At 47.7% G+C, this 27,965-nt stretch overlaps 1 protein-coding gene across 4 annotated transcripts; it reads right to left on the minus strand.

Annotated features, from left to right (window-relative positions):
- Positions 1 to 231: 231 nt before the first annotated feature.
- On the minus strand, positions 232 to 27,931 carry DHODH (dihydroorotate dehydrogenase (quinone)). 4 transcript variants are annotated; one of them, XM_074405693.1, is made up of 9 exons: positions 27,574 to 27,931; positions 23,953 to 24,165; positions 21,755 to 21,954; positions 19,023 to 19,105; positions 15,168 to 15,355; positions 14,174 to 14,287; positions 13,351 to 13,504; positions 13,030 to 13,189; positions 232 to 10,672 (listed from the first exon to the last, which is right to left on the minus strand). In XM_074405693.1, exons 1-9 carry the CDS (start codon positions 27,592 to 27,594, stop codon positions 10,432 to 10,434), a joined length of 1,374 nt encoding a protein of 457 aa, XP_074261794.1. In that variant the 5' UTR covers positions 27,595 to 27,931; the 3' UTR covers positions 232 to 10,431. The 4 variants fall into 4 exon arrangements, with proteins under 4 accessions (XP_074261794.1, XP_074261799.1, XP_074261813.1 ...); XM_074405698.1 differs by lacking the exon at positions 27,574 to 27,931 and adding an exon at positions 25,424 to 26,104; XM_003939955.4 differs by lacking the exon at positions 232 to 10,672 and adding an exon at positions 10,679 to 12,558 and having other exon boundaries at positions 27,574 to 27,923.
- Positions 27,932 to 27,965: the final 34 nt, after the last annotated feature.

Here is a 27,965-nt window from a genome sequence, read left to right on the forward strand (position 1 = left end):
ACATAGTGAAACCCTATCTCTACTAAAATAACAAAAAATTAGCTGGGCATGGTGGCATGTGCCTGTGGTCCCAGCTACTCAGGAGGCTGAGGCAGAAGAACTACTGGAACCTGGGAGGCAGAGGTTGCAGTGAGCTGAGATTGTGCCACTGCACTCCAGCTTGGGTGACAGAGTGAGACTCCATCTCAAAAAAAAAAAAAAAAAAAAAAAAAAAAAAAAAAAAAAGTGGCTATGGGGCTTTTGTTGTCTCAGCCCTTGTTGCTAGGTTACTCCTGGGAAAGTTCAATTCAGGAGAGTCTTCCTGGTGTCATAGATTAACAGATCTGTGACTAGTGACCCCCCCACAAACTTGTAGGTTGCTGGAGGCAGTGTATGCACAAACACCATCATCCTTAACTATCTGTGGCAGCTAGAGTCTTTTGTCAACTTAGCCTATTCCTGGGAGTGAACTTTTTTGCATGGGGAGATATTTGGCATTGCCTCTTCTACACCCTTTCCAGGAAACACCTGTTTCTTAACTCGGAAAAAAAAAAACAACTTTCTATCTGGAAAATTACATCCTGGACTTACCATAAAGAGGCAATTGGAGTGTGCTATTATTGAAATGCATACACCACTGAAAATTCTAAATGTCAATGGCCAGCTGACAGATCCTTTAAATTAGCCTCCTAAATTTTAAAAGTATCTTAGAGATCTCGCATTCAAAACAAATGCCTTCATTTTATTTATGAAAAGATTAAGTTAAACTGTAAAGACACTTAATCGTTTCATGGCTAGCCTTAGAAATTCTCTTGACGAAATTAAAGAGTAAAAACATGACCTAAAACAAAGTTAATGCTATATGTAAATTTTCAGTGCTGTAAAAGTAATAGCTCTCAAATATAATTTTTCTCAGCAAGGCAATTTACTTCTATAGAAGTGTGTGTCTCATGGATGGAGCAATCACGAGCACACACACAAGAACAGGGGAGGGGAAGGGGTTCTTATCCCTGACGCAGGAAGTCCCTACTGCTGTGTCATTCCCCTGTTGGCTAGGGTTGGACTGCACCATCTAAGCTAATTCCAATTGGCTATTTAAAGGGAGCAGGCCTATGAGCCAGAGTGGCGGGGTGAGCAGTTTGGTGGGAAAGACGGTTACAGAACAGTTAACTAAAGGTGACCCAGGTCAGAGCAGGTGACCAGGGGAACAGATGTGAACTACTGATTAGAACTGGTGGGAAAGTTGTTTACTGAAACTAGAGGCAAGGGGGTGAAGAGAGCCAGGAATTTAAACTTTAAAATGGAAAACAAAGAATAAGAGAGCTGAATATACGGACACACTGATTCTTTGAAGAGAAACTTGGAGCTCACTTTATTTAACAGTTAAAATAATTTTTATACTCAAACTGCCTGCTTTTGATCCCCTGTAGATTTTACAAAAAGCACTCCACCCTATGGTCTAGTGCAGGCGTCCCCAAACTACGGCCCGCAGGCTGCATGCGGACCCCCCCAAGGCCATTTATCCGGCCCCCCGCCGCACTTCAGGAAGGGGCATCTCTTTCACAGGTGGTCAGTGAGAGGAGCACCGTATGTGGCGGCCCTCCAACGGTCTGAGGGACAGTGAACTGGCCCCCTGTGTAAAAAGTTTGGGGACACCTGGTCTAGTGGCTGAGATTCTGTGCTTTTGTTGCCGTAGCCCAGGTTCAATTCCAAGTCAGGGAAACAATCCCATTTGTTTTAAATTATTTGTTTGACTCTTGACCTTTTTTGGGTACCCATTTGTTATTGATCCTTTTTCCTTCCATGGACACTGATAGTGACATGGCTAGCTTTAGAAATTCTCTTGACAAAATTAAAGCAAAAACATGATTTGATTTCCCGTCTTCTTCCTTCTATGGGGCATATGGGGCCTTTGGGCCTTTATGCATAGGTGCTCAGCTGAGAAGCTGAGAGCCTAGAAAATATGGCTAGTTAGAATTGTAGGTTGTGTTCCATTTGTGGCTAAAAAGACTTTTTATCTTTGAGCTGACTCGCAGTATTTCTAGATCTTGTGAGGACTGTTTTGCACCTCTTGGAGATGCCTGGTTCATCTTTGACTAGCCAAGTCATAACCTTGGTTAAGGACTATTGCTTTTGGTGAACTACTTGAAGAGGTACCTTTGGTTCAAAAGAAAAACAAGCTAGCTAAGGTGTTTAAAAAGATAGGCCCTCAGGTAAAAAATTGACTTGCTAAGTCCAAGCATGGAAAAGGCTGCCTTTACCCTGTTAAAGGGCTCTGCCCTAAAGTCAATAATCTGATCAAGAAACAACCTAATTTAAAAAGACCAGTCTAACTAGATTGGTTTCCAAAAGACTTTCTGGTATTTCGCTGGCTATTTTGAAATTATTTGTAAAAGAAATTTACATCTATGAAAGAAATCTCCATTTGTAAGGACCCTCTGTATCCCCACACTTAAACCACTAGAAACTTTAGTTTACATAACAAACCTTACATTTGTTTAAGATACTTTTCCTGGAAAGCTTGTCTTGACTGGGCCTTTACCTAACCCTTTTGTGTCGTGGCAGGTAATGGTGTTTAGATCCAAGTTCTGTGTCTTTGAAACGTAAATTTTTACCAAATTAGTCATGTCTTTCAAAGTACAAATTTCAGGTTGCCTAGCTAACAATTGCTTACAGCTTGATAGTCCGTCTGCAGGGAGGAGAAAAACTATTTGAAAACTGACAGCCAGGCACAGTGGCTCAAGCCTGTAATCCCAGCACTTTGGGAGGCTGAGGCGGGTAGATCACAAGGTCAAGAAATCGAGACCATCCTGGTTAACATGGTGAAACCCTGTCTCTACTAAAAATACAAAACATTAGCTGGGCATGGTGGCGTGTGCCTGTAATCCCAGCTACTCAGGAGGCTGAGGCAGGAGAATCGCCTGAACCCAGGAGGCGGAGGTTGCAGTGAGCCGAGATCGCGCCATTGCACTCCAGCCTGGGTAACAAGAGTGAAACTCCGTCTCAAAAAAAAAAAAAAAAAGAAAGAAAGAAAGGAAACTGACAAATGAAGAATCTTGTAAAGCTTAAAATTTCTTCTGGCTGAATGTCTAGATGTGTCATGTGTATGTGATAGTTCACTACCAAAATATATGAAAGAGCCCTAATTAGTTGGCTTAATAAAAAATTAAGCACTTAAATCAAAATATGCTATCAGAAAAATAGAAACTAACTCGAATGCCTTTTAGCTTATGTGACTCTAGTAAGCTCTGTAAATAAAACTAGTTTAAATTGTTGGCAAAATAAAATTAAATGTCTTCAGAATTATCAGTATTAAATTTGACTGAGACTTCTTGCCTGAATGTATTGATTAGACGGGTTTAGATGGTTTCTGTCAATGTTTTAAGGTCAGAAACCTGTTGCTTATTTAAAGCTGTGAAGGCTGGCTGTTGGGCTCCCCAAAGCCTTGCACATATCTTACTGTCAGCCTCTTTTCAGTTTTGAGCATCTGGATTCTAGAGTCTGGACAGGCTGGCCATGGTGGGATCTGGGGACATGTCCTCAGTTCCTTGACCACCAACTGTAAGTCAAAACCAAGCCCAATATGGCCCCATCCTCCCTGGCCCAGCTTTGCCTCCTTGCTGTTAGAAACAAATGCTTGGTGCTGCAAAGAAGAACTCTCACTTAGGCAAAAAGTTTTCTCAGCAAGGTAATTTACTTCTGCAGAAGGGTGCTGCCTACATCAGTCACGCTCACAAGAGCACAACAAAGAAGAGATGGGGTTTTTATCCCTAACGCACGCAGCTCCTGACCCTGTGTCCTTCCCCTCTTGGCTAGGGTGGACCACACAAACTAAGCCAGTCTCAGTTGGCTAAGACTTAAACTTTTCTAAATATGGTTAGCACGCAATTTGTAAGAGAAGGAGGGGGTGGGACTGGTGTGTCTGTTATAGTACGAGACATGTCTAGACATGTCTGGGCGTGTCAGCATAACTAGAGTAGGAGGGTGGTTTGCAGGCTGGAAATAAGAGAGTACAAGGAGGTTGGGCTTTTGAACAAAGGTTAAGAACATTACACAATTAAACCTTTTGAAGAGGAACTTTTTATTCCTAACATTTCTATGCTGGGATGGGTTGGATTCTCCAGGCATTATCTTCACAACTCTGTCCTGTCCTGAGCTCTATATCTGGTATGTAAATTTGGGACGCCAACAGGGTCTGCCCTTCATAGCTGTCCTTGGGTACCACGTGGGCACTTGAGACCCAAGACAACTGAAAAAAACATTAGGAAGAGTACCTGTGTCATCATTTCAAATTATTAATTTAAAATCTTAAAATCATGCTATGTTAAATCATAGGTAATCATAGAATGTCTAAGTCGTATGTTTAGAAAACAATAGATCTGTTAATAAATTGAGGAAACATATCTTTCTAAAAACTTACGAAGTGGTTTTCATCTACAAATATTGATATAAAGTAATTCAGAAGCACTTACTTCCTAAGTTTTCCACTAGAAATTAGGGCTACTAAGAATTAAAATTATAGTTAATATATATAATTAAAACTACTAGATGTGCCTGTAATCCCAGGACTTTGGGAGGCCAAGGTGGGTGGATCAAGAGGTCAAGAGTTCAAGACTAGCCTGGCCAACATGGTTAAACCCCGTCCCTACTGTAAATGAGCCAGGCATGGTGGCACGTGCTTGTAGTCCCAGCTACTCGGGAGTCTGAGGCAGGAGAATTGCTTGACCCTGGGAGGCGGAGGTTGCAGTGAGCAAAGATGGCGCCACTGCACTCCAGCCTGGATGACAGAGCGAGACTCTAAATAAAATAAAATAAAATAGATATAAGAGAAACAATTCTATATAGAGAGTGTATAAAGAAAGTAAAATGTTTTTTATTTTTTAAAAAGCATAATTTTGTTCTTTTACATGAAAAAGGACTAATGACGAGAGAAAGAAAAGTAAATTTTTTTTTTTGAGATGGAGTTTCGCTCTTGTTGCCCAGGCTGGAGTGCAATGACACGATCTTGGCTCATTGCAACCTCCGCCTCCTGGGTTCAAGTGATTCTCCTGCCTCAGCCTCCCAAGTAGCTGGGATTACAGGCATGCACCACCACACTCAGATTTTTTAGTAGAGACAGGGTTTCTCCATGTTGGTCAGACTGGTCTTGAATTCCTGACCTCAGGTGGTCTGCCCACCTCAGCCTTCCCAAGTGCTGGGATTACAGGCGTGAGCCACCACACCCGGCAGAAAAGTGAATTTTTGACCTAAGGTCGAATGCCAAAAAAAAAGGAAAAGTATAGAACAAAACTGAAGATTTAAACAAGTTATAGATGGTTTGTAGAAGATTAAGCTGTGAAAGAAACTTCATGTATGATCAAATTGGCTAAAATTAAAAGAAATTTATATATTTTTCCAAAAATTGAACACTAATATCAAAAGAACACTGATACAAGGACAGAGTCTGGGCCCCTGTGTTGGACCAGTGGTTTTCTCAGAGCACTGATTTGCTCTTTAATGAAAAAAAAAATCATAAAAGAATTTTCTATACCTCTTAGGGAATTGGCCTAGGAAACAGAGTCCATTCCATGTTTCCTCAGGAAAATTTCTTATGCTTTATGACTCTGAAATCTTTTGTCATTTTTATTTTATTTCATCATGACCTGTGATCCTATTTTGATCAAATGTTTTAAACCTTCACTATTTGACAGACTTCCCAAAATTAAATTTCAAATTATAAAATCAAGTCTTTTTTGACCTGAACTAAGTTAGACATAAGAGGAACTCCTGTAGGCTGGGCACAGTGGCTCACACCTGTAATCCCAGGGCTTTGGGAGGCCGAGGCAGGTGGATCACGAGGTCAGGTGCTCAAGACCAGCCTGGCCAACATAGTGAAACCCCATCTCTACTAAAATACAAAAGCTTAGCTGGGTGTAGGCCGGACATGGTGGCTCACACCTGTAATCCCAGCACTTTGGGAGGCTGAGGCAGGTGAATCATGAGGTCAGGATATCAAGACCATCCTGGCTAACAAGGTGAAACCATGTTTCTACTAAAAATTAAAAATTTTTAAAAATTAGCCAGGCGTAGTGGCATGTGCCTGTAGTCCCAGCTACTCGGGAGGCTGAGGCAGGAGAATCACTTGCACCTGGGAGGTGGAGGTTGCGGCAAGCTGAGATCACGCCACTGCACTCCAGCCTGGGCAACAAAGCAAGACTCTGTCTCAAAAAAAAGGGGAACTCCTGGAAGTCCAAGAGAGACATATTGGGCTTGTTTTGTTTAGTATGTTTAAAAACCATATAGGAAGCATCGTCAAATAAAAAAAATAATAATGTTTAACTTGCTTTGAGTTATATTTGTAAAAATTATTGACATGTTCCAAAATAGTATGATATTCCTAAATTTTGGTACATCTTGGTATATGTTATCAGTCATCATTATAGTTATGTTAAATTGTTGTATGCCACAGAAATAACCAAATTTCCTTGTCAACTGCATCTTTAACCATGACTATGTTTTTTTTTGTTGTCCAGAGGTATTATCTTGTGTCTTTTGCATAATAGGACTAAACACCTAGCTCTTCTTGAAAATTGTTCTTGTCTGCTTTAGCATGTCTTACCAGTTTTCCAACCCAGATTTTGATCATATCCCACTTCTGGGTCTTATCCATAGCCTTAACCAATATAACTGAACATCAGTAAGAGGCACTGATAAAGATTTAATAGGTGGCTAGGCGTGGTGGCTCACCTAAGGTCAGGAGTCGGAGCCCAGCCTGGCCAACATGTTGAAACCCTATCTCTACTAAAAATAAAATAATTAGCCTGGCATGGTGGCAGGTGTCTGTCGTCCCAGCTACTCTGGAGGCTGAGGCAGGAGAATAGCTTGAACCTGGGAGGCAGAGGTTGTAGTGAGCCGAGATCACGCCATTGTGCTCCAGCCTGTGCAACAAGAGTGACACTCAGTCTCAAAAAATAATAATAATAAAGATCTAACAGGGGTCTCCCCGCCCGCTTTAGACTCTGCATGGCCGAAGTTGTTCAGCTGTCATAAGCTTCTTAGCCACATGAGTCCCACCACCACGGGACTAGATGGACCCAGGGCAGGTAGCCACACCACACGGGCAGCAATATGTGATAGAGCGTATACTGGTCATCAGTGCTGCCTACAGCAAGTTTCTACCAAAGAGAAATGACGAATTATACCCCCAGTGGACAGACAAGATGGACTCCCTGAGACCCAAGAGTTAAAAGCAGAACCAAGAGGTCATGGCAGGATGAGGGTAGTGGTAACACTGTGTCCTTGGAAAGTGTTGCAAAGTCTGTTTTTTGTGACCAAGTCAAAGAACAGTGCCTGAAAACAACTGTACCTGGAAATTCCCCACCTGACCACCAGGTACCAACTGACCGACAACCTGGAACCAGCCAATTAAGAGACTGGTGATTTGGGGCTTAAAAGTCATCCAGTCAAGACTGCTCCTGGCCAGGCACAATGGCTCACACCTGTAATCACAGCACTTTTGGAGGCTGAAGCGGGAGGACCACTCGAGCTCAGGAGTTTGAGACCGGTCTGGACAACATAGTGAGAATCCATGTCTACAAAAAAATTTTTTTAATAGCCAAGTATGTGCACACTTGAGAGGCTGAGGTGGGAGGACTCTGAGCTCAAGAGGTCAAGGCTGCAGTGAGCTGTGATTATGCCATTGCACTCTAGAGTAGGTGACAAAGACACTGTAAGACTGTTCCTTACTCCTTTTCTGTGGGTTTTTGCCTTTATAATGTCCTACTCTCTGACATGTTCTCAGAGCACACTTTCATTTTACACCAAAGGCTGTGTCTCCCCGATCTCTCGCTTTTGCCTCCATAAATCTCATAGTCTTTTGTTAACAGTATGGACCTAAATTAGAAGCCCTAATTCACATATGGCAGACAAACCAGGTTTAATGGACTGGCACGATATCAGGTCATGTCTTAAAAACTGAAGATGGCCGGGCGCGGTGGCTCAAGCCTGTAATCCCAGCACTTTGGGAGGCCGAGGCGGGTGGATCACGAGGTCGAGAGATCGAGACCATCCTGGTCAACATGGTGAAACCCCATCTCTACTAAAAGTGCAAAAAATTAGCTGGGCATGGTGGCACGTGCCTGTAATCCCAGCTACTCAGGAGGCTGAGGCAGGAGAATTGCCTGACCCCAGGAGGCGGAGGTTGCAGTGAGCCGAGATCGGGCCATTGCCCTCCAGCCTGGGTAACAAGGGCGAAACTCCGTCTCAAAAAAAAAAAAAAAAAACACTGAAGATGATTCACAAAACATGCAGATTTCTGCCTTCTCTTATTTTTGTTTATTTATGTTTTATTTATTTTTTGTTGTTATTGTTGCTGTTGTTGTTGTTTTTTGAGACTGAGTCTCACTTTGTCACCAGGCTAGAGTGCAGTGGCACAATCTCGGCTCACTGAAGCCTCTGCCTCCCAGGTTCAAGCAATTATCCTGCCTTAGCCTCCCAAATAGGTGGAACTATAGGCACGCACCACCACACCCAGCTAATTTCTGTATTTTTAGTAGAAACGGGGTTTCACAATGTTGGCCAGGATGGTCTTGATCTCTTGACCTCATGACGTGCCCGCCACAGCCTCCCAAAGTGCTGAGATTACAGGCATAAGCCACCACGCCCGGCTGGCTTTCTCTTATTAAAGGCTGGCCAACATTGGCCAGCTGGAGTGCAAGAGCAGGGTCCTCTTCCAGATGGAGCCTGTGACTCCCATCTGCTGCTGAGAGCAGAGCCGAGTCAACCCTCCGTGTCCTGCAAACCTGATTTTCCTACCCAGGGACACTGAGTAAGCACCACCAAGAAGCTACTGAGCTAGCCAAGCTACACCCTCGGCCTCCAAGATGGAAGTGAGCAAATTGTTCCCCACTTGTCCTGGAGACTGCCATTCTGACTGGATCTTTTCCAAGTGGGGTCTTCATGGATAACCAGATTAAAAAGTATTGGCTACAGAACTTGACCCAGAAGCAGCCTATCAGAAAGTCAGTGGGGAAATGAATTCTTTCAAAACACAGAGTATATATGACCCGACGTACCTGCCCCCTTGAAGAAAGCTGCTGCATGTAGGAACCTCAGCCATTTCTGATACAGAGCTGAGCCCATTGTAGGAGACAGAGGAGAGAAAAAGAGAGATGCACGTGGCAGTCACTCTGGCTGCAGCCCAAAGTAACTTGCTAAACCCTCCATTTCTTTATTTTTTTTCTTTTTCTTTTTTTAAACCAAGGGAGAGCCATCATGCAAGCTATTCCTAGTTGAAAAGTTGAGAAGAAAGAACAGCTTATTCCAGACCGGTGAAGTTGAAATTCCCATGTGGAACAACATAAGGGGAAAGGGGCCTCCCTTACAAAGTTGGACAGCCCTCTTTCATGGCAATTTGGCAATAACTATCAACATGTTCAGTGTGTATAACCTTTGCCCAAGCAATACCACTTCTGGGAATCTATTCTACCACGAAGATATGTAAGACTACAAAGATACATAAACCCTGAGCACTGAAGCACTGTCTGATGTGAAAAACTGAAAATATCCTTTGTGTTTACCCATAAGCAAATGCTGAATGAAGCATTTATGCTGTGGAAAGGGCTGTTAGAGCAGGGCCAATCTGAGGGATGAATATTGAAGTATATCATTATGATGACATGTGAAAAGAGTAAGTCACAGAATAGGATTAACCTAGGGCTTTTATTTAACTGATATGAAATTGGCAACCAAAGACAATTATGCACTCCACAGAAAACACAAACGTGAGTAACGTAAATAGCATTTGGAATTCTGCGCACTCTTCTACCATCCTCGGTCCCAAAAGAAGACGCAGGCCTCACCAATCTCCCAGGTCCCCCAGCACTGACAGCTGCTCTGGGTCGGAATGTGGCTTCCAGCATTAAGAAAAATAGGTATCCTCGGGCCGGGCGTGTTGGCTCACACCTGTAATCCTATCTCTTTGGGAGGCCAAGGCAGGCAGATTGCCTGAGGTCAGGAGTTCGAGACCAGCCTGGCCAACATGATGAAACCCCGTCTCTGCTAAAAATATAAAAATTAGCCAGGCATGGTGGCGGGCACCAGTAATCCCAGCTACTCAGGAGGCTGAGGCAGGAGAATTGTTTGAACCCAGGACATGGAGTTTGCAGTGAGCCGAGATTGCACCACTATCCTCCAGCCTGGGTGACAGTGAGACTCTGTCAAAGGAAGAGAAGGGGGAGGGGAGGGGAAAGAAGGGGAGGGATGGAGGGGAGGGGAGGGAAGAAAAATAGGTATCCTTACACCATATGGCCCCTGAATGCAAGACAGCTCCTTACTCTGGTGGTCAAGCAGCCTGTTCCAGCCGTGCTGAGACAGAATGTCAGTCTCCCATGGAGAACCTACCAAGGGCCTACTCCTCCCCCTTCTCCTCCACCCCTTCCCTCCCCTTTCCGAAATCGTTCAGTCCTGAAGCTATTAAGTGGGACAGAGTAGGTAGATGCCTGTAACATGGGGAAGGGAGAGCAGGTGGCTCAAAGAGAGCATCGAAGCCCAGACAGAACAAGAAGGGTGTCCAGAGTATGTGGACAAGTACCCCATGTGGCATGTTGGAGCCCAAGCAGGTGAGGAAAGCGACCCACAGGGGACTGGCCAGCACGCAGCTCCTTTTTCTTCTCCTTCTGCGCATTCCTTTCTCTCCTTCAGGGCACTGCTCTTCCTGGAGTAAGGAACAAATATGGAGAAGCAGAAGGCAATGAGCTGGCTTTGACAGCAGCCCAGGCTTGGCCCATTCGGCACAACATGCGCTGTGACCACCCCACCAGGCTCGAGCCCAGCCAAGCAGCCTCCACACACGGGGACTGGACTATCAGCCGCCTCTCTGCCCCCATCTCCTCATCTGTAAAGCAGACATGTCAAGCCCTTGGCGCAGCATCCGGCCCACAGTCAGTGTTCAGTGGACGGGAGACACCTTCCCAGCAGCTCCTTTCTTCAGGCCTCAGAGGGTAGCTTTGAACAGGCAAAGCCGGAGGAGCTAGGATGTCCCCTCTGTTGCTGTCTCCACAATGGTAAAGGGGCAGCTTGAAAACCTGATGGGGGCAGCTTGACTCTATCTATCAGAATGTGAAACACACCAACCCCTCAGCTCAGCTGTGACACCTCTTGGACTCTGCTCTGCACTGTTGCCCGAATGAAGGCACATTCACATGGTGTTCACTGAGGCACCAACAGTGATAGGACAATGCCAGAAGTCAGCAATGTGATCACCAACAGGGGACTGAGGCCCAGTGTGAACTGGCGCACATGTGAAGATGAAGAAAGTTGACGCAGAATCGTATTTGAGGGATGAAGCCATTTGTGTGAAAACGTAAAATAACTATACAGAAAACAGTGTGCATTCCATCCATAAATAGGTATTCCAAAAATACACACAGCCACATGATATCTGAGTGTGTATGTAGAAAATGAACATTTTTGTGCAGGGGAAAAAGTCCGGAAGATAAATACCAAGCAGAAGGCATGTCTGCAGAGTGGCGTGAGGAGGGACAGGAAGGTTTACACTTCAAGAGTGCGGTACTGTTTGAATTGCTGGTGAAGAATTCAGGCCAGTTTTCTCATCAAAAACCTAATGTCAGGAATGCTTAGGAGAAACAGACTGAAGCACTTCAGGGTAAGGCACAATGACTCAGCAATAATAAATACATAATACACATGAATATTTTATCCAGGTTATAGAGAGTGGGAGGGGGAGAAATGGGAAAACATTTTTTGTTTTGGTTTTGTGTGTGTGTGTGACGGAGTCTCGCTCTGTCACCCAAGCGGGAGTGCAGTGGTGCGATCTCAGCTCACTGCAACCTCCGCCTCATGGGTTCAAGGGATTCTCCTGCTTCAGCCTCCTGAGTAGTTGGGATTAAAAGTGACTGCCACCATGCCTGGCTAATTTTTGTATTTTTGGTACAGACAGGGCTTTGCCATGTTGGCCAGGCTGGTCTCAAACTCCTGACCTCAGGTGATATGCCTGCCTTGGCCCTTCAAAGTGCTGGGATTACAGGCATGAGCCACCCCACCCCACCCTTATGTTTGAATTTTTTTTTTTTTTTAAGTTTAAAATATTAAATAAATAAAGATCAAATGAAACACAGGTTCCTGGGAAGCCCACTGCAGATGCAGGTGGAAGATCCTGGAAGGCCCTACAGCATCTGGGCAAGGCCTGTACAGGCAAAGCAGAAAGGGCTAGGGTTTAAATCCAGGTTCTAAATGGCTTTATTTTTTCCATGACTTTTTTCCCCTAATATTCAATGTCCTTGCAATACTGACGGATCCTAGGGTTTGACTCCACAAAGAATCACAAATGCAGTTGATGGTCTGACCACAGGACTGAAGAAAGCCCGCAGTTGAGCCCGGTGACCCCGATTGGCTTTTACGGTGCAGCCATGCCACGGCTTGGGGACATGGCTCAAGACAGAGTCCCTCCTCTCACGATCCAGCCACAGAGGCTTGCCTGAGTCCTTGGGAAGATTCCAGATCAGGTTTCCCGACAGATGCCATCCTCACCTCCGATGATCTGCTCCAATGGCATCTGTGACTCTGCCAAAGCCCTGCTCTCTGGAAAGAGCAAACAGTGAAGGATGGGCCCTGCTCTTACAGGAAGCCCATGTTCACCCATAAACGCATCATCCCACCCAGGCACGTCTTCATTCGTTTTCTCTATACTCTTCACCCAGGGACCTAGGGATAGTTCCACCAAGGTAGGAACAGAGCAGGAAGGAAATTGCTTTTAAGCATTGACAGCTCCCAGCATTGAGCCAGTGTTGCTTAATTAATGGGAATGCTGCTAGGATTCCTCAGGCTCCTCTGCCTCGAGCAAATGGACAACTCCGCTTTAGAAACACCATTGCCTTGGAGGTTAATCCTCAGTTCTGCTTGGAACTGTTTGTCCTTCATCAAAAGAGTAACCAGAATAATTTCTCCCCACTTCAGAGTGTACCCCTCAACTCCTTTTTGAATGAACAAGAAAGTGAATCTGAATTAACCGCTGCCTAACTTCTGTTTCAAGCCACACATGGCTTCACTCACTTCAGAAGGGCCTCCAGTTCCCGCTTGATTCTTCCCACCACGGGTGGCCCCCAGAAGGTGAGGGCCGTGTACAGCTGCACCAGGGAGGCCCCTGCCCGGATCTTCTCCAGCGCGTCCTGCCCGCTGCTCACACCACCAACCCCAATTATGGGAACTCGGCCTATAGAAAAGCACACGGCAACACCATAAAGAAGAATGTGGCTTCAGCCCCCCAGTCCCCCAGGCCCCCACAATCACAGCAGATTAGGGAATTATGATTCCCATCACAACCCAAGAGCCCAAACCACATGCAGATCTGAAGACAGACACCGGAAGCCTTGCCTTGGGTGAGTGCGTACATCTCCCGAATGGTCTGAGTTGATAAATCCCGGAGGGGCTTCCCACTCAGCCCTCCTGTTTCAGAGCGCAGGGCACCCTGGAGGCCAGCAGGGCGACTCACAGTGGTGTTTGTGACAATTAGCCCATCGATGCCCAACTGCAGTGCAAGACAGAGAAAAAGCCGAGTCATGGCACTGCAGGACTCAGAGGCGCTTCTCTGGAGGTCAAAAGCAGCAGCTGGGCTACACTTACAGCCCCCAAAGCAAGAGCTACACCAGACCCCACTACTCATCTTTTCCTCAACAAGTAAAATGAGCCATAACGTGACCACGCTGACCACCCGTAACATTCCGCTAGGACAGGGTCCAGTTCTTACAACAACCTAATTACAGTGTCTTGTCTGAGGCCCCCAGGTAGTAAGTGGTGGAACCAGGATTTGAACCCATGACGACCGGGCTCAATCAGTTTCCACTACTCACCTATGCCACAGAGACCTGCTGTTCAGACAGGCTGGCAAGAGGAGTGAGATAAGGAATTTCCAGTCCCATCTGAGACTGGCCAAGGACCCAACCAAGCTCAAGCCTTAACCTTGCTGGATGGAGATGAGGAGAGACAGGAAAAGGCATGAGAAGAAGACTCCTTCAAGCATTTATTCCAGTGTTCGCTTTTGACTACAGGGTGAGTTACGCCATGACAGGCACCAACCCAGCCTTCAATATCAAGGAGAGGAAATCACAAAGGCTGCTGTTCTGGGCTAGCCCAGCTGGCCAAATGGCCTCTGCAGACCACTGTGGGGTACACCCTGGCCCCAGACCCCCACTCGAACCTCTTTGACCACACTGGCAATGTCCTCCTTGTCCTGGGTGGTGAGGTCAGGAGCAATCTTCACCAGCACTGCCGGCCTGTGCACTCCCTGCAAGGCATCCCTCTCCTGCAGCACCTAGGGTGACACACAGCCAGAGCTAGGGACCCTGCAGACCCACAGCACAGCCGTGACCTACAACGCAGGTCAGGGTTTCCACAAAAGTGATCAGACTAAAGCAGGAACAAATCTCCTTTTCAGGAAACCTAGCCCTCAGACATGTGAGCTGCACCATCAAGATGGATTTGATTCCATTTTTTTAGGCCAAGGGATCCCCATGGGCATTGGCTAATAGCTTAAGGGTTTTTCAGACGTTTTTTGAGACAAGGTCTCACTCTGCCACCCATGCTGGAGTGTAGTAGCATTATCACGGCTCACTGTAGCCTGCACCTCCCTGAGCTCAGGCAATCCTTCCACTTCAGCCTCCAGAGTGTCCTGGGACTACAGGTGTGTGCCACCATGCCCAGCTAATTTCTGTATTTTTTGTAAGATAGGGTTTTGCCAGGTTGCCCAGACTGGTCTCAAACTTCTGGGCTGTAAGTAATCCACCTGCCTCGGCCTCCCATGGGGCTGGGATTACAGGCATGAGCCCCTGTGCCCAGCCTCTTTTAGACTTTTATTCCTAAAACATAACCAGGAAATATTACCACAAGTACTAGGTGATGAAGTCCTTCGGTTCAGTCAGAGCTCTGGGTGCTAGGGTCAGAGAGACAAATGAGAGAGACATGGTCTCTGCTCTCAGCAGCAGCAGGGACACATAATTTGTCACCATCGTGTATAATCATTTGTCATGACAGGGGATCAGAGGGAGCTCCGGGAAGGCATAGCCAGGGGTCTTACTGGTCCAGGTGCTAAGGATAGCTTCTGAGGGCGATGCTGAAACTGCCCTAGAGAATGAAGGGTAGCAGGTGGGACAGGCTGGTGGGACCGGGCCTGGAGAAGAGGTGCAGTTGCCCACCTTGGTCAGCAGGCGGCGCAGCTGGGCCTTTCCCTGAAGGCTCCGCAGCCCGGTAGTGTTGGGGCTGGACACATTCACCACCAGGTAGTCGGCCAGTGGACCCAGCACGCGCACCCCTTCTGCGTAGTCTGCCGCGGCGTCCGCTGAGGTCTTGTTCTTCCCCAGGTTGACCCCCAGCGGCAGTCCATCTGCAAACACCGCTGGTCAGGTCTGCGCCCCGCACGTCATTTCCTGTGCCACCTTCTGAGGCTGTCCTTGACCAAACCACCCGTGGACAGCTGTGTGGGAATTGCCCCCAAACCTGACCTGCCCCACACCGGCTGACAGGTGCTCCACTGGCCTGGGCCTGCCTACCAAAAACCACTTGCTGGCTGTCTGGCAAAGTCTGGGCAGCTACCACGATGTCTTGCTACATTAAATTAATTAATTAATTAATTAATAAAAATTTAAAAATTTATTTTTAAAATTTTCATGGAAAATGGACAAATAAATGCAAATACTTATGGTACAGAAGATAGGCCTCATAAATTGAATAAAACTGAGAACAGACAGAACTCAGTAGGACGTCAGGCCGGAGACGCTCACCTCAAGGGATGCTTGTTGGTCTTGGCTTAGCTGACTGGATGTGCAGTTGCGAAGAAAAAAAAATGAAAGAGTATGTATACAATACTGAAAACCAGGCCGGGCATGGTGGCTCACGCCTGTAATCACAGCACTTTGGGTGGCCAAGGTAGGAGGATTGCTCGAGCCCAGGAATTCAAGACCAGTCTGGGCAACATGGCGAAACCCCGTCTACAATTAAAAAATCAGCCGGTGCAGTGATGCACTCCTGTAGTCCCAGCTACTCCGGATGCTGAAGTAGGATTGAGGCTGCAGTGAACTGTGATCACTCCACTGCACTCCAGCCTGAGCAGCAGAGCCAGGCGCTGTCTCAAAAATATATATATACTGGAATTTTTTTTTTTTTTTTTTTTTTTTTTGAAATGGAGCCTCCTCACTCTATTGCCCAGATTGGAATGCTGTGGCATGATCCTGGGTCACTGCAACCTCCGCCTCCCGAGTTCAAGCAATTCTCCTGCCTCAGCCTCCCAAGTAGCTGGGATCACAGGTGTGCGCCACCACACCCAGCTAATTTTTTTATTTTTAGTAGAGACAGGGCTTCACCATGTTGGCCAGGATGGTCTCGATCTGACATCATGATCCACCTGCTTCGCCTCCCAAAGTGCTGGGATTACAGGCATGAGCCCCGGCACCCGGCCTTATTTTTGTATTTTTAGTAGAGATGGAGTTTCACCATGTTGGCCAGGCTGGTCTCAAACCCCTGACCTCAAGTGATGTGCCTGTCTCAGCCTCCCAGAGTGTTGGAATTACTGGTGTGAGCCACCGCACCCGGCCAAATATTTTCAATTATCATGTCTAAAATGTGGAGGTGTAATTGTTTCTAACTTCTTTTACTTCTCTGAGAAAAGGGATTCTCCCTCATGTGACAACTGAGGGAACTCCGTATCTTCTGTGCTCCCAGGACAGCCTGATCACTCCCCTAGCCTGGGCATCATTTTTAACATCTGCCCCTTTTTACTCTCAGGAGGGTCTCAGTTTGCATGTAAGCCACAAGGTCAGCTCACTGAAAAGTCCACAGGACTCACTATCAATGGACTTGCATTTTGGACTTCCAGAAAAACACATTTTGAGAAACACATTATGTGTAAAAGCAAAGGGTTGTCTGTACTTGATTTCTCCTAAGATACTCTCATATCTGCACAGGGAGTGGTACGTCAATGGTACAGGCTGTTTTTTTCCATCTGAAGGTTGGGGAAAGACCTAGAACAAGTAGCTCACAGGAACACAAATGTGTTCCCAGGCCAGAGAGGATCAAACATCTGCTGTACTGCTAACCACCTTCTCACGCCCCAGCACACCCTCTCATCTCAGCTAGAAAGTAAATGAGATTAGTGTAGCTACCTTCCAGGGTGGGGACTGGAGGAAGGGATCAGAGCCCAGAAGCCAGGCACAGTGGCTCATGCCTGTAATCCCAGCACTTTGGGAGGCTGAGGCAGGCGATCACTTGAGGTCACGAGTTCAAGACCAGACTGGCCAACAAGGTGAAATCCTGTCTCTACTAAAAATATGAAAATTAGTTGGGTATGGTGGCAGGCCCCTATAATCCCAGCTACTCCAGAGGCTGAGAAAGGAGAATTGCTTGAACCTGGGAGGCGGAGGTTGCAGTGAGCTGAAATCACGTCACTGCACTCCAGCCTGTGCAACAGAGCCAGACTCTGTCTCAAGAAAAAAAAAAAAAAAATTCAATTAGAGAAAATGGTTATCATAAGGTCTCCAAGCTTCCCATCAAGCCAAGACCATTTGTAAGCTTGAATTCTTTTCCACGAAAGTAAACTGGCTTGAAGGAGACTATCACTTCCATGTAGCTAATGGATTAGAAGTCATCTGCCCAAACTGACAAGGTTTGGGAGTTAGACAGAAATTGCAGGATTACTCTGTCCCCAAAGGGCACCAAAGCTTTTATCAACGCATGTTCCTTGGCATGGTGCTAACAAGAAGCTGTCATCAAGGCCCCTACGCTGCTGGCAGACACATCCACGCAGAGCACTGCTGCAGCTGTGCTTCATCTGCTGACCGGGAGGACTGGGTGGGAAAGAACAGGGGATGAAGCCAGGACACAGCACTGCAGACACCGCGAAAAAAAAGCAAGCACGAAGGCAGGTGAGCATCACAAACCATGCAGGTCCTGTGGTGACCTCCAAAGCTCCCCACGTGGGCGGCTCTGCAGTGTAGCAGGGTTCCACCCGAGCCAGGGGTTCCCAAAAGATCACTTCCTGTTCCCCAAATCCGACACTGCTCAGTGCCCTTGCCACCTCACTTCCTGAAATGAATCCCGTGCGGTTTCTTCATCCTGCTACCAGCACTATCTGGGACCAAGACACCCTGGAAGGAGTTTCAGAGGGACCCAAGTAAGAAAACAGTCACTACTGAGCCACAGCCCCACACAGTTCCAGAGCATACCAGGGGCATTAGGGTCGGGGCAACACAGGGCTACGACCACTAAGTACATCCGGAGAGAGAGGAGGCAGAGGCCACAGAGAACACCCGTGTGGCTGAAGGCACCTTCCAGAATGTATGCTGTTTTTGTTTTTGTTTTTCTTAGCGAAATGGGATCTCACCATGTTGCCCAGGCTGGTTTTAAACTCCTGAGCTCAAGTGATCCTCCCACCTTGGCCACCCAAAGTATTGAGATCACAGGTGTGAGCCACCACACTGAGCCAAAGATGAGCACTGTTTCCAAAACAAGTCATGAAGAATATTTTCCCAAAGGCTAATATTAGTTATCCTTGAGTAGGGAGGAGTATCTGTTTCTTGGAACTTTCTGTCTTTACATTTCTCTGTATTTACTAAGTCTTCTATAATTAATGAACAATATTTACACAACAGACAAAAAAAAAAGGGGGAAGCCAGAGGGGACCAGAGGAAGATGACGCTCAAGTCCTGCTCATGCCGTCACTGCCAGTGAGATCGCAGCCCAGCCGCTTTGCTTCGTTTGCTTTCAGGCCTCCCTAGTTAGGGTAACAGGTTACATAAGGAGGCGGAAGCAAAGCGAGTATTTGCTAAATTGTGAAATCCAGTTAAACTCTTGGAGGCTGTGTCGGACCAGGAAGATCCCTCTAGAAGGCATTTTGGTGGTTCCCTAGTGGTTTTTGGTATTGAGCTCAGGTAACCACCGAGTTCCTTAGTGGTTTTTGCTATATTGCTCAATCATGTTTATTTCACTAGAAATGTTCCCAGTGTTTCTCCCATGTTTCCTCCTAATCAATAAGGCCCGCTGACGCAGCCCCACTTTACCTTCTGTGAGCTTGGCCTGCTTCTGCTGTCTGGCCCGTAACCTGTGTTCTACCACTGAAAGCCCGTGACTGTTAAATCCATACCTGCGGAGAACAAGCCGTTGGGAGGGGCACAGTGAAAGGGCAGAGGATTTAGAGAGACCGCTCCATGGCCACTTCCTGCATACTTAAGACTTTTAAACACAAGAGAAAAAAATCACAGTCAGTTCTACACTTCCAGGGTCTAAACACCCCTGGGGCTCCTAGAGAACTTGCCAGAACACAATCCAATACCCAAGGAAAGATTAAAATTTGCAAACGCTCAGCCAACTGGCATTGGAAACAGCCCAGGCTCAGCAGCAGCTGCCCCAGACCTGCTGGATTGCCACTCCTTACCCAGCCACTGAGAACTGCACATGCACTTGCCACCTGCTGCGGGGCTCCCCAACAGCCTCCTGAGAAGGCCCCTGCAGCCACCTCCATCTCCCTATGCTTTCTGCCTGTGAAAATCACATCTCTTCCTAGCTAAGAGCAAACGCTCCCTCTCCTCCTGCACAGAGCTCCCAGCTACAAAGGACCCCTCATCCCCCGGCCTTCCTACCTCTCTCCTGGCTCAGGATAGATGCATACATATATGCTCAAGGTCTCGTATTAGGTTACGATCTTCTTGAGGGTGAGCAACATCTCATATCCCTCTCATTCCTCTGTCACTGTCACTAGACACTCCCCGAAGGCAGGGGCCTCATCTCTCATCCCTGTGTCCCCAGCCCCACCATGCGTGTTGACCCAGTAGCCAGTCCCCTTCCTCTTCCTTCTAGTCAGTAAAGCCCACCTTCACTGATACAGGGTAAAAATGCTAATGACTCCTTTCCCAGCCTTGCTGGCAAGTGAAGCACAACTGTGTGCCCAGATGTGGACACGGAGACACTAGTGAGGCCTACTGGGAGCCTCTGAGAGCAGCCCTCTGCTCTTCCCTTCTGCTCTTGGGCGTCTGTATAAGAACATACTTGGCTGGGCATGGTGGCTCACACCTGTAATCCCAGCACTTTGGGAGGCCAAGGCAGGCAGATCATGAGGTCAGGAGACCGAGACCATCCTGACCATGGTGAAACCCCATCTCTACTAAAAAAAAATTAGCCAGGTGTGGTGGCACGCACCTGTAGTCCCAGCTACTCAGCAGGCTGAGGCAGGGGAATTGCTCGAATCTGGGAGACAGATGAGTGAGCTGAGATCCTGCCAATGCACTCCAGCCTGGCAAAAGAACGAGACTCCATCTCAAAAAAAGAAAAAAAAAAAAAAAAAAAAAAAACTTGCAGCTGAGGTCACTCTCTGACAAGCTAAAAGGGAAGGCCCAGAGAAGTTGGACCAGAGTCTTAGCGTTGCCCTGGGGCTCAACCAACCCAGGATCTGCCCATCACACCTGTTATGAGAAGAAAATAATATCAAATGCCTGTTATTTAAGCCACTTTGTTAACGCCAAAAGCATCTATAATAACAGATACAGTGGCACACATATTTGATGACTTCATAAATTCACCCATTCATTCAGCAACTGTTTACTGCACACCCGCCATGTGCCGCACAGCCAGCAGGCTGCACACACAGTGCTCGGAACATGATCTCACACTCCTGGCTCACCTACAGGATTCACCAAGTACCATCATCCCAGCACCTGCAGTAGCAGCTGAATGATATGCAAATACATTTTGCCTGGCCAATTCTGAAGATACTGATCTCCACCTGCAATGCAGCAGAAAGATCAATAACTTGATCTCTAATGCTAGAGAATTTCCCTGAAACAAGCACAATAAAGCAGGAAGCACAGCCAAGTAAACATCCTACAGGTCTGTCTCCCAGGAGGCTACCAGCGGCCCCAAAGATGCCCTTCAAAATCTCCCCAAGGAAGCTCTTCAAAATCCTCTTCCAAAAAGTAGGTACTCCTTCACTTTTTGGGTTTGCTGTAGTAAAAATTGCCCAGGGATGACAAAGGGAGGGGCTTTCTACAGTCTAGAAGGATCTCTCCTACTAAGAGCAGCTGTGCATGTTGAATATCACTTTCTCCTGTTTGCTCAAGGCTGGGGCCACGCTGTCCAATACAAGCCTGCTGGCCACGTGCGGCTACTGGCAGCTGGGAATGCAGCTGGTCCAAAGGGAGAAGTGCTGACAGGAAAGTACACACTGGCTCTTGCAGACTTGGGACAAGCAAAAGAAGGTAAAAATAGCCCATTAATAACTTTGATGTTGTTTTAAATGTATGTTTTTTAAATACTTGTAACATACTAAATATAACTAAATTGTAATTTTAAGTAATTAAGTATTAATTTCACTTATTTCTGTTTACTGTTTTAATGTGGTCACTAGAATACTTTAAATCACATACAGGCTCATATTACATTTCTCTTGCACAGTGTGGAGTAAGAGCATTGGAGAAACAACATGGGCAGAGCAGAGACTCTAAAGTCCACTAAGCCCAGGCCATGCCCAAGCTCTCTGCTTACAGTCTCCGTGACTGAAGCTGAGTTATTTGGCTCCATGAGCCTCCACATACACAACTGTTAAATGGACATAACAAAGCCCGCTTTTCAAGACAGATGCCCGGGGCACATAGTAGACGCTCAGCAGGGTTCCTGAACATTCCAAATGACAGAAGAACGTCCACATTCTATGACAGAAAACAACAGACGCAGATCTTACATCTCTGAAAGCCCGGCTGGAAAGAGGGCATCCTCCGTGAACTCTGGGCCACTCACCTACCTGTTAATGACAGCTTGGTCCTCAGGGAGGCGGAAGACTCTGGGTCTGGGGTTTCCTTCCTGAGGTTTTGGAGTCACACTTCCTATCTCAACAAAACCAAAGCCCATCTTATAAAGTCCGTCCACGGCTTCTCCATGCTTGTCAAATCCTGCAGCAATTCCTACTGGATTTCGGAATTTATGGCCCAGAACTCTCACTTCCTGGGAAGATGGAGACAAAGTGAGAGGCACACAAGGCTACCCCGGCGTGTCTCAAAGTGTGCTTCCTGGCATGGCTACATCAGAACAACCTGGGAAGCTTGTGAAACCTCAGATCTCAGGGTCCACCCCCAAGGTCAAAATCCTTAGCAGGGGAATGGAGCACTGGGGGAGCCCATTTTTAACAGTGCCAGCTCTCCAGGGGACTGTGACGCCTGACAGAGTTTGAAAGCCAAGAGGATTTATTATTAGCAAGCCTGGGGGAAGAAAGGTGTTTCTACTGTGTGTTGAATGAACAGAAGACAAGCACTGTCTTTTCCAGTTGTGGTTCAGGTTCATACCTTGTTGTCAACTAGCCTTGATGGGAGAGAGTAGCTCGCTGGTGTCAGGCCCTAGGTAGTGCTTCCCCGAAACCACGGCATGTCAAGCAGCAAAACCCTTTCATCAGCTTAATAAACATCCGCTCCAGCTGTGTCCCTCTTCATCCAGGCCGGTAAGAAGCCCCAGCCACATGCCTCAGCCTCCCATGGGGAACCACAGGAAGGAAGGTGAGGTGTTCAGCTGGGCAGAGCTGACGGACGGGTTTCGTGACCTTTCAGGAGACTAGCCAGGGCCTCCCAGGGTGAGCACCAAAGGATCCTGGAAGCAAGGGGTTAAGAGAGACGCTCCAAGAAGGAAGAATAACAACAAATGAAGGTGAGAATGTTCGTGGCACCTCGAGACTGGGAGGAGACTGGGGGCTGGACTAGACCAGGCCCCGCTCTCAGATGTGGCGGTGAAACTGGCCTGGCACCGGGCCAGGGCATCTGACTATTCCAAATGTACCCCCAGGGGATTCTAACACGCCTGACAGAGGCAAAGCATGGAGAGCTAAACCAGGAAAGTTGGGGTGAAATCATCAAGAGTCCTGGCTACCAGTTAAAAAGTCTGAGTCACATTCTAAATGAGCTGCTGTAAGAGTGGGCCCACACCCCGGTGTTTAGGGCAATAGTTCAGGCATCTGTGTTCACACAGACACAGCTTTCGCCCTCAAGCACACTGCACTTCCTTCTAAATTCACCCCATCTCTGTATCCCACTCATTATTCACTCACATTTTCACTGGTTCCAGGGCTCTCAAACTAGCAGTCTGGGGTGAGGATGGCTTAAAGGAGTGCTCTTTCTGAGCCTACAGTGCCTGTTAGTGTGTGAGCACGGCGAGTCAGGGAAAATGACATATCTGCTCAACACCATACAATCAGAAAATGAAAAGGAGTTTAAGGTAGGAAGGCGAAACGCGGTGAAGGCCCCTCTAGTTTGTAACAGTGACCCTCCCCACCAGAGTTCTGAGTGCTCCTTGTTTGCGTTTTCACACACAGATCTTTCTGATGTCCTTCCATTTGGTAAGAAGCCTCTCAAAAGGAAACTGCGGAGGCTTCCATGAGGATGTAGCTTCCACAAGGACAGAGATTCTTCAATTCTGTGTGCCGCACTAAGCCGAGAACACGGCCCACATCAGCATGTGGAGAGCGCCCGTATGCTGGACATGCAGCTGGGTGAGGGAGAGGCTGAGACTAGACCCTCCTGCCTCGCACCTGCGCTTATTGATTCTGGCAGCTTCCCCATGTAGCCGAGGGGAGGACTGAACTACCTGAACTTCAGCAAGGCAGGACAGCGGCCAAGAGGCAGGAAGCCCGCAGGGGTTTGAATCCTGGTTCTGCTACCTGCTAGCTATGTGACTTGGGTTACCTTTTGTTACGACTGTGTTCCTCCGTTTCCTGATCCCTGTCGGGGCACGGTAACGGGACCCAGCTCACGGAGCAGTTGGGAGGATCACACAGGAATACCACCTAACACCATCCCATGTACGCAACATGACATAAAATAATAATGCTCAGACTGAATTCCAAATCTCCACTGCCCACTTGGGGTTCTCGTTTTCAAAAAGATCAGTCCCAGCTAAGTTTAGGAGACTTCAGCCTTCACCTTTGCATTTAATGCACAGAGGTCCCGGAACACCTACCAGCATGTCAGAGTCTTGAAACTTGGCCCGTGGAAGGAGCCCCAGGGAGGTGAAGCGAATGGCCAGTCTGTGGGCTGACTCTGGGTCCAGCAGGCCCTGCAGAGCCGGCATCAGGTGTTCAGCATAGAAACGCTCATCCCCCGTGGCCATCAGGTAGGAGGCGAAGAGAAACCCTCCACCCCCTAGGATGACCACAGCATCCTGGGCCCGCTTCTGCAAAAAAAAAAAGAGCCTATTAGGGGGGCCCCCAGGCCAGGCTGCAACACCCTCCCTGAGCCCTATTACACCCAGGCACACAGAGGGCATATGGCAGGCCACATGAAACAGACGCCCTTAGCCTTCTGCTGACACTAGTCTCTACAGTCAGAGGCTCTATCTGCACTTCTGCATGCATACCCTTTTCCGGCCCTAAAGGCTTTCCTGGGACTCAAGGCCAGAGGTTTCAGGAGGGACAGTACCATCCCCTAGGGGGATTGTGGTGGATACCGTTACTGGTTACAGTGACAGGGAAATGCTAATAGACGTGGTGGGCAGGAATCCATAAAGTCAGACATCCTTCTGAGCCTGAGACTATCTGACATGAACTGCGCCACTTCCTGTGTGACTTCTGAACGTCCTACTGACATTTGTGTGAGGAAAAGTTATCTGTTCATATTATCTGAACCAAACTACATTTTACCACATCAACACAAACTGTCTTCCTTGACCTCCTGGTTTCAAGCAATCCTCCCACCTCAGCATCCCCAAATAACTGGGACCACAGGTACATGCCACCAAGCCCAGCCAATTTTTTGAAGTCTTGCTATGTTGCCCAGGCTGGTCTTGGACTCTAGGGCTCAAGCAGTACTGCCTTGGCCTCCCAAAGTGCTGAGATTACAGGCGTGGGCCACCATGCCCGGCCCCCACATGGTTTTCACATACAGTACAAGTATCTTATAAATTGAGGGGCAACTGTCCAGTTTTGCACAGAACATTCCCAAGAATTGTTCACCATTTCAGAAAATCTCATTGGGAATGGTACAGTGCTTTGCTGGGGTGTTTGATGATGTCAGGCCCCTCTGCACTCACATTTCTAAATAGAGGCTTAAACAGAAATATCTCACTAGGGGAATCATATAGAATATTTACATACTGAAGTACATGTGATTTTATTATTAATATAAACTACTTTTAAAATTTCTCCTTTATATTCCAGTTGGGGTATTAATTATGCGGGCTTTTTTAAACTGTACATAGCTGGACTTGGTGGCTCATGCTTGTAATCCCAGCACTTTGGGAGGCTGAAGTGGGAGGACTGCTTGAACTCAGGAGTCTGAGACCAGCCTGGGCAACATGAAGAGACCCCGTCTCTACAAAATATAAAAAATTAGCCAGGCATGGTGGTGCACCTGTGATCTCAGCGACTTGGGAGGCTGAAGTGGGTGGATCCCTTGAGCCCAGGAGGTCCAGGATGCAGTGAGTCAGGACTCACTTTCAGGTGTCTCCACGCTATGCTCCTTCTGTCAAAAGTGGTTCACAATGCTTTTCTTTAATTATCACTGCCAGATGCTGAATGAAAATTCACGAGTCCAGACATTCATCAAATACTGATGAGCAAAAATGGCAAAATAGATGTTGCCCCTGCCCTAGTGGAGAATGTGATCTTATGAAGAGATGGACAGAAATCAATGATCATGCAAATATGTAGTTATGGTAACTGTGATGAAGGATAAAAAGTATAAGGTAAGGAAAGAATTCAACCCAATCTTAGAGGTAAGGAAAGCCTTCCTTAAGGAAATAACTTAAAGCTAATGTTCAAGGGATAAACGAGTTGATGGGAGTCTCTCTGAACTTACTCTGGTTCAATTATTTTAAAAAATAGTTAACTAGAAGGCAGTAGGGAGAGGAAAAAACATAAAGGCTCTCACAGTAGCAGAAGAGAATGAGAAAGGGCAAAAGTGTGGAACAGCGAGTGAGGGAAAGTAAGGCTTAAGACAAGGCGGGAGAAACGAGCAGCAGTCTGGATCAAAATAAAGATTTGGGTTTTGTTCCCTAAGCCAGGAAACGACACGATCAGCTTTGTTTTTTAAGGATCTTTCCAAACTGCTAAAGAGATGTAGATTCATTGGCTGGGTGCAGTGGCCCACGCCTGTAATCCCACCACTTTGGGGAGGCTGAGGCGGGAAAATCCCTTGAGGCCAACACTTCTAGATCAGCCTGGGCAACACGGTGAGACCCCATCTCTCTCCCTATATTTATTTGTTTTTAATTTTCTATTTTTGAGACGGTGTCTTGCTCTGTCGCCAGGCTGGAGTGCAGTGGCACGATATCGGCTCACTGCAACCTCTGCCTCCCAGGTTGAAATGATTCACCCTCCCTCCCGAATAGCTGGGACTACAGGCGCCTGCCGCCACGCCCAGCTAATTTTTTTTTTTTTTTTTTTTTTTTTTTGTATTTTTAGTGGAGACGGGGTTTCATCAAGTTGGCCAGGATGGTCTCGATCTCTTGATCTCATGGTCCGCCTGCCTCGGCTGGCTGCCCAAAGTGCTGGGGTTTCAGGGGTGAGCCACTGTGCCCGGCCTCATATATTTATTTTAAAAAGACTCAGGCCTGGCGACCAACATGGTGAAACCCCGTCTCTACTGAAAATACAAAAATTGGCCGGGCGCGGTGGCTCAAGCCTATAATCCCAGCACTTTGGGAGGCCGAGGCGGGTGGATCACGAGGGCGAGAGATCGAAACCATCCTGGTCAACATGGTGAAACCCCGTCTCTACTAAAAATACAAAGAAATTAGCTGGGCATGGTGGTGCGTGCCTGTAATCCCAGCTACTCAGGAGGCTGAGGCAGGAGAATTGCCTGAACCCAGGAGGCGGAGGTTGCAGTGAGCCGAGATCGCGCCATTGCACTCCAGCCTGAGTAACAAGAGCGAAACTCCGTCTCAAAAAAAAAAAAAAAAAAAATTAACAGGGCGTGGTAGCGCGCACCTGTAATCCCAGCTACTTGGGAGGCTGAGGCAGGAGAATCGCTTGAACCCGGGAGGCGGAGGTTGCAGTGGGCCGGGATCACGCCATCACACTTCAGCCCGAGCGACAGAGCGAGACTCCGTCTGATAAATAAGTAAAAGAGAGACTCAAGGTATTCTTTGTCTCCCTTGGAGACTCTACGACCCCCTCATGCCAATCAACAAACATTTGGATACCTACTACATACGGGGATACAACTAAGAACGCTTCACATAGAGCCTCCCCACAACAAAACTTAACCTAAAAGGGTTTGGGAGCCATGTCCTATTCTAGATTCATTCCGAATTGGATCCTGCATACAACGCTAGGTCATGTGTTCACTAAGCAGCCCTGTGCCAGGCTCAAAAACACGGCCCAGGCGCAGTCACTCAGCTCAGCACCCTCCCAGACCTGCAGGCGCTGTCTGCACACGCCCGACCGAGTCCACGTGCAAATGCACACGTACGAGTATTTGCAGGCGCCCCCGGAAACACGCACACGTCCCGGGGGGGTGGGCACACTCCCATAGCCGCCTTCGGTCCAAGCCTCACCCGGCCTGGCTCCCCGTTCCCCCCTCGCCCGCCCTGGTCCCGTCCGGAAGCACCCTCGCGGCCCCAGGCATCGCTCGCGGGACTCACTTTCAGGTGTCTCCACGCCATGCTTTTTCCGTCATTAAGCCCGCCCCTGTCTCCCTTCCATTGAAGGATATGGCGGCGGCCCCTCCTATTTCCAGCCAGAACACCAATCCCCGGGCAGTAGGGTTGAGCTTTTGAGCGGGCGCCACCGCCGCTGGGAAGGCCGGGTTCTGGTTGGGTGCGCTTGCGCAGTAGCGGCGGTCAAGCGTCTTATACCCGCCCTCCTGCTGGTGGTCCTGCGTGGTCGCCGGCGGTTGGCCGAGGATCGGCAGCGCGGGCTTCGTCGCTAGTCCCGTAGTCCCGCAGTCTCGAATCCGAGAGTCCGCGAGGAGTCGGGGTTCTGTTAGGAAGACAGGTGTTGAGGTCGTGCCACACACCGCTGTCTTTCTGCCGGG

The sequence above is a fragment of the Saimiri boliviensis genome, chromosome 1 (genome assembly GCF_048565385.1).
Source record: "Saimiri boliviensis isolate mSaiBol1 chromosome 1, mSaiBol1.pri, whole genome shotgun sequence".
Taxonomy (NCBI): Eukaryota; Metazoa; Chordata; class Mammalia; order Primates; family Cebidae; genus Saimiri; species Saimiri boliviensis.